This window comes from Calidris pugnax, unplaced genomic scaffold, assembly GCF_001431845.1.
Source record: "Calidris pugnax isolate Ruff unplaced genomic scaffold, ASM143184v1 scaffold18, whole genome shotgun sequence".
Lineage (NCBI taxonomy): Eukaryota > Metazoa > Chordata > Aves > Charadriiformes > Scolopacidae > Calidris > Calidris pugnax.
In genome coordinates this window covers 4,646,674-4,652,661 of record NW_015090812.1, presented here as the reverse complement: position 1 = coordinate 4,652,661, position 5,988 = coordinate 4,646,674, and the positions used below count along the sequence as shown (strand labels likewise).

Sequence of the window (5,988 nt, the reverse complement as noted above, 5' to 3'; positions counted from 1 at the left end):
TTTTTCTTCCCCCCCCCCCCAGGCTGCTGAAAACAAGACCATAAGCCTTATGCCCACGGTATGCAAGAATGTTTTTCATGTACTGCCATCTGCCGTCGCAGTGTACCCATTTCATCACTACACTGTTCTCCTGGGGTTTCCATTCCAGAAGCAAGCACATCCCTTCCAAGAAGCCTGTTAAAAATGCAGTTAAGTTGGAAGGACTGCTTTAATTCATACGTGCTCTGCCTGATACAGCATGCAATGAGATTCTAAAAATTCTGCTTTCAGTTGTGGCAATAGCCAAATGAGTGTTGTTTTTTCTCCCATTTAATTTACTTCAGTAGTAAATTTGCATTTTTAGTCAGACAACAGCCAGAGCATTCATGTTCTAAATCAGCAGTAAATTTACAGCAAAACATACACACATGTATCACAAGCTTCACATATATTTATACACACCGAAATTATAAAAGATCATGCGAGGGCATGAATACATTTCCATGTACTGCCGTACTTATTCAGAGTGGTGGTTCAGAATACATATGTTATGGTTTGCATATTTATAAGCTATGGATTTGCATCCAAAATCTACTCAGTTAGAACCTTGTTCCCAACATCTGTATTATAAAAAAATAGAACGTAGTGTTGCAGAAGCTGGTAGGAAAATAAAACAGTTTGTGTGTAATTGAATAAGGGGTGATCACAGTGCGTAAGAAAGCAATCCTAAAGCAGTCGGGCACAGAGGTACACAGTGATAAACCAGTTGGCAAGATGCTGAGAACAACATTCAGGTTAAAGGTATTTAAAACCTCTGTGTATGCCTTGTCTGAAAGGGAATCTCCTGTCTTGGATAATTCTATGTAATTCAGTGGATCCAGGCCAATTCCTAGCTCTTTTACTTATTTCCTCTTCAATCTGGGGCAGTGCAAAGCTCTGCCCCTGTAGCTCATCTGCCCAAGAAAGCTAATTAAGCTCCTTTCTCTCCTGCCTGTTTAATTTGCAAGATCTATAGGCAGAGATGTCTCTAGGTACATACTGCCATACAGGCTCATTACTGTTCTAGGCTTGGAATCATCTGAACACGACTTAAATGTTTCTAGATCTAAGCTGACAAGGGAAAAGCTTTACATTTTCAGGGCCTAAAGCAGCATCTCCCCCTGGACCTGGAAAGATCACAGGCAGTAAGAAGCACTGTCCAGAATCAACATGCAGCCAGGATGAACTTCTCAGAATTAACAAAGTAAGTTGACAGTACAAGCAAAGGACAGTATTTCTGTGGCCAAAGAGAGCAAAATAAGCATGGTTTTCAAGTGGAAGTGGCGAGACTTAAACATCATGTGAAAGCAGATCAAAATCTGTGCTTGTTCCAGCAGGAAGTTAGCTCAGAAAATACATGGGGATTCATGACTGGCTCTGAAGAGCAGAAACCTTTACACAACACCAAGCTATTCAGCCTGAGCCCAGTACAGAATTACAGTTGCTTGTTATGAACATTCGCAGTGGGGAAAAAAAAAAAGAAAGAGTATGTTGTGGACCAATTTCATACTTGAAACCACAGGAACAAACTTCCGAAAGGCCAGATGTTTTTGTGTTCCTTAAAGAAGAGATCCAAGCAATACACTTACGAACTTGTATATTTAAAAATAGAAAGGCACAGCAGAGTTGGTCATGTTTGTTGCATCCGCAAAAATATGTTTATTTGCATATGCAAATACAGGATATTTATTATGACTGAAAACCATATGCTCACAATTCAAATAACAAGTTCACTTGCCATTTAAAACTGGAGTCTCAGTAACTGCAACTGACAGTTTTACTCCCCAAATGTTAAAGAAGTCGAGGCTTCTTTCTGTTCTTTATGTAGCTGTTTTGCCCTGTTTTTCAAATCCTCTGCCTTAGCATCGTTCTTCTCAACACCATCTCCCAGTTTGTACATTCGACTGGCATTGGCACAAGCCCATATGTGACCCAGCTCACACCCTTTCAGCGAGTACTTCAAAGCATGGTTCATGTCCTTTGGGACTCCAGGTGCTCCTTGGAGGTATATTACACTAAGGTTGAAGCAGCTAGGAGCAAAATTGCCATCACAGGCTTTTGTGTAATAGTCTCTAGCGACAACAGGGTCAGGTTTATCATCGTTTACTCTCCCATCATGGGCCAACAGCCCAACGTTATGACACGCATTTACTGACTTCTTCCCACCTTTCTCACATGACTTCATAAAAGATTTGTAGGCAGCTTTCAAATCCAGGTCAAGTCCACCTGCCGGCCAAGAAACCAAAAGATTACTGTAAGGAACATGCTAAAACAAATAGAAGCTCTCTGCTTTGCAGAATGCTTCCCAGTGCTCTTTGGGAAAAACAGCAGCCCTCACTTTAGATGCTACAGTCGAAATTTAGGACTTCAGAGACAGTATCATTGTCTCAGTCACAAAGGTTTTGCTAATGTCTTCAAGTTAGGAAACCCTTCTCCACTCTCCAGTAACCACAACCTAGGAAGACAAAAAACCCCACAAAAAACCTGTAAAAAATTCTTTCTGCTACTACATCTATGGATTTCTTAATAGCTTACACTAGGCAAAGTATTCTTTTGCCAGTATACCTATACACTAAGATTGTGACTAGTTTTCAACTAGAGTGGAAATATACTCTTTCCTAGCATTGGTATTTGGCAGAAGACTCCCTACTTTAACTGCTTCCCATTCTCATACCAGCAGATATATGTTGGGCAGGCTTGGGGCCTACTTATGTGTCAGTAAGCAGCATTACCAGTCTGCAAGTTTATTTCTTCCTTACTTTCTGTAGAAAAAGAACAGCCAGACAGGAAGAAATCTGTATTATAAGAACAGGACACACAGCAGCATTCAGCACTGGATATACTTACCACTTACATAGGCATAATTATAAAGATAATACATGTGGTTAACCTAAAGTTGATTGTTCAGAAGGAAGCGATTTCAGATTTTCCACCCTTCCCCAGCTTTTATTACATGACTGTAAAAGGGGAAGGACAGGTAGATCCTCCTCCAAGGTCAGGAGGAAATGCCGGTGCTCAACACCTCTGCAGAAGAATGAACTGTGTGTTTCCCCACAGGCATAGCCACTCTCCCCGCCCCAAAACCCGCACACGGAGAAGTTCAGGCTGCGAGCACAGCCACCACAGACCAGCTGCGGGGCTCTGTGCTGCAGTGGCAGAACCCCAGACACCCACCACCGTGCCCACCACGGGCAGGAGGGGTTCAGAGGAAACCCAGGGCATGGCGGCTGGACTGCCCACCCCGGCCCACCTTTGCCGATGGCCTGGTAGGCTCCCAGCTTGTAGCAGCTCTCGCTATGCCCGTGTCCCTCGCAGTTGTCGCGCAGCACCCGCGCCGCCGCCACGAAGTCCTTCTTCACGGCGTCCAGGTAGTCGGCGAGGCGCTGGCAGCCTGCAAGGCACCGGGGAAAGAAGGGGCTGAGCCTCCCGCCGGGGAGCTGACCCCTCTGCCCCCAGGGGGTGGCGGTGGGGGCCGCTTACCATCCGGGTCCTTCTCCTTGAAGCACTGGTAGCTGTACTCAACGTGCAAATTCTCCAGGTAACTCCTCACCTCCTCCTCGTCCTCGAAGTTGATGAAACCGGCCATGCCGGAGCCGACAGGGCCGCCGCGCACTGCCGAGCGATCGATAAGGCGCCTTCCGGGAGCGCCGAGCGATCGATGCGCCGCCGATAGGGGGCCGCCATTTCCCCGCTTCCACCGCCGTTCCCTTTCCCTTGCCCCGGCCCCGCCACCCCTTCCCCCGGCTCCGGCTTCGGCACCGGCCGGGGAACCGCCGGCGCCGCCCCGGCCGGCTCTGGGACAGCGCGGCGGGGAGGGTCACGAGTTCGCCTGCGCTGCCTCATCGCTCCCCCCTCGGCACCGCCAGAGGGGGGAGTGACAGTGACACTTCACAAGTTTAAAGCAATCCATCGTTTTTCGTATTTTTAATTTCCGAGTTTTTCCCCACTGGATACATATTTCTGAGGCTCAGGACAATCAAATCCACAAATTGAGGCATTGCCATATACATTAATACACTGCGTGGCCTAGAGGCCGGGGCTGCTTTACCAACTCCCCAGTGCGCTGCCTGCGTGTTTTTGTCTCAGATTGACAGATAAATATTTTTCAACTCAATTTTCGGACAGGGGAGTTGCTGCTAGTGCTTGTGACCAGGGACTGTCCCTTTCTGTGGTGCAATGAAAGATCCTGGAGGTGCTTTTGGAAGAGAGGGAAGCCTCCATCCCAGCGTGTCCCCGCAGGCAGCACCAGGGTTGTTAGAAAAAGGGTAAACAATTAACGCCACGCAACAAACCCTAATTCTTGAGTTATGGATGAATTTAAGCCTGACGTGATATTAGGACACTTGTACAAAATATGGCACATTAGCCAATTCTAGTGGTTTTGAGGACAAACTGAATTTTCTGAGAGCACAGCAGCACATGAGAAATTTACCTGACAAATTGCTTAAGAGTTAAAACTAATTTCAAAGAACATTTGAGTTAAAATGGTTTTCAAGGAATATTTGAGAATGCTTTGTCCCAGATTATTTCAGTAACATGATGCTGGCTTGTCAAGCTTTCGGGATAAACAAAACCCAGTTAAATGCTGTGCACAGGCTCCCACAGGGAAAAACCAGGTTGTCTATTAAACAGCTGGAGCTAATTGCGAGATCCACTGCCAGTTGGACTGATGGCAGCACGTGCTGGACATGCTGTCGAAATGCCAATTACAACTTCTCTTAAAATATTTCCTTAAAACTTTTCAGACTTTTCAGTATTTGGGTGGGAGTTAACGCACGTCTTCCAGATGAAGCTAAAATCCTGTTTTCAAAATGTACCGACTAAAAGCAGTGACACATCTGTGAGAAGACAAGAAGATACAGGTAGTTTGGGCTATATCGGGCTATAACTGACCTTTGTTATGAAGTCCCTAAACAGGCAAAACTGTGTTTGATAATATTTGTAGAATATTTTGTCATCTCGTAATGATGGAAACATAAATGATGTTAGCAATTATTCCTTCCTTAGCGTTTATTTATGTGGTTTGCTGGTTTGCAAACAGCTATTACTCAAAGCTGCTCTATGTAGAACAAGCAGTTCTTTAAAAGGTTTAACAGTAAATTCTTTACAGTTTCATTTTACTTGTAAAATTAAAGGGTAATTGTATCACTCTTTACTTTGTATCCTGAAACAAAAAATAACCATATTGTGTTTAACAGCAATACATTATAGCATGTATTTGTTGGGAGACAGGTTTTCATTGCTACTGCTGTATTATTTTGTATAAAAGCTTGTGGCAAAACTTCTCTCCAACGTCAAAGTAGGTGGCAAAACCTATTCTACTGGAGGTTATTATTCATGTTGCCAGAATAAACTCGTTTGGGCAGGAAACATTTGAAGCACAGAGGTTGATCTGTGAGCAACAAGCACAAACCTTGGCTTTGGAATTCCTGGTTTTGAGAGGTTACCCGAAGACCAGGCACTGCCCTAGGGCTGCTGCAGCCCCTGCTGGGACAGCCTCACCCATGCTGGCTCCCAAATGGAAGCAAAGTAGGCGTCAGGGAAGGCCTGGCACACATCGCTGAGTAACAGACCCATTTCCTGACGCTTTACGTCCTTAAACCTAGATTTTAAGATTTCCACTCACCCGTGGAGCCGGCAGCCTGTGGCTGTGGCGGCGCGGCGCCTTTTAGGGAGGCGGGCCCGGCGCTGCTTCCCGGCCGGCTGAGGCAGATTCACTTCCAGGTCGAGGGTTAAAAAACTGAGGGAAGGGAGAGAGGAAAAAAAAAAACCACCAGAAGCCAAGCTGCGGGACCCGGCTGGCTGGGCGCTCGCCTCCGGCAGCCAGCGCCGCGATGGTGAGTGAGCGCCGCGGGGGCCGGGGAGGCGCTGAGGGGATGGTGGGGGGGGTGTGGGTGGGTGTGTGGGTGCGGGTGTGGGTGCGGGTGCGGGCGGGCTGCCCCCCGCCGCCGGGTGCGGGAGCCCGGCTGA

At 46.6% G+C, this 5,988-nt stretch overlaps 2 protein-coding genes and 1 long non-coding RNA gene across 6 annotated transcripts in view; 2 read left to right on the top strand and 1 right to left on the bottom strand.

The window, feature by feature from the left end:
• Positions 1-1,150, top strand: part of LOC106886323 — a 33,901-nt gene extending 32,751 nt beyond the window's left edge. For both annotated transcript variants that reach the window (XR_001411633.1, XR_001411632.1), the window contains exon 8: positions 23-1,150. This is a non-coding gene — a long non-coding RNA (uncharacterized LOC106886323). The remainder of the gene's footprint in view (positions 1-22) is intronic.
• Positions 1,151-1,648: 498 nt separating this feature from the next.
• LOC106886322 (cytochrome c oxidase assembly factor 7) lies at positions 1,649-5,669 on the bottom strand. Of its 2 annotated transcripts, XM_014939119.1 has the most exons (4): positions 5,645-5,669; positions 3,499-3,630; positions 3,269-3,409; positions 1,649-2,244 (listed from the first exon to the last, which is right to left on the bottom strand). In XM_014939119.1, exons 2-4 carry the CDS (start codon positions 3,602-3,604, stop codon positions 1,796-1,798), a joined length of 696 nt encoding a protein of 231 aa, XP_014794605.1. In that variant the 5' UTR covers positions 3,605-3,630; positions 5,645-5,669; the 3' UTR covers positions 1,649-1,795. The 2 variants fall into 2 exon arrangements, with proteins under 2 accessions (XP_014794605.1, XP_014794604.1); XM_014939118.1 differs by lacking the exon at positions 5,645-5,669 and having other exon boundaries at positions 3,499-3,739.
• Positions 5,670-5,700: 31 nt separating this feature from the next.
• The window catches only part of LOC106886318 (protein zyg-11 homolog B), a 22,553-nt gene continuing 22,265 nt past the window's right edge, over positions 5,701-5,988 (top strand). The window contains exon 1 of one of the 2 annotated variants that reach the window (XM_014939112.1): positions 5,701-5,855. In XM_014939112.1, the coding sequence (XP_014794598.1) occupies positions 5,853-5,855 (3 nt within the window). In that variant the 5' untranslated portion in view covers positions 5,701-5,852. The remainder of the gene's footprint in view (positions 5,856-5,988) is intronic. The other variant, XM_014939111.1, reaches the window with a different exon arrangement.

What these genes read in the sequence shown, in the direction of transcription:
- LOC106886322 (XM_014939119.1), bottom strand. Translation starts at nt 3,604, where the DNA reads ATGGCCGGTTTCATCAACTTCGAGGACGAGGAGGAGGTGAGGAGTTAC. An exon ending in CAAGGAGAAGGACCCGGATG is followed by an intron (nt 3,410 to 3,498) that starts GTAAGCGGCCCC and finishes GGTGCCTTGCAG; the next exon opens with GCTGCCAGCGCCTCGCCGAC. An exon ending in CTACCAGGCCATCGGCAAAG is followed by an intron (nt 2,245 to 3,268) that starts GTGGGCCGGGGT and finishes CTTGGCCGGCAG; the next exon opens with GTGGACTTGACCTGGATTTG.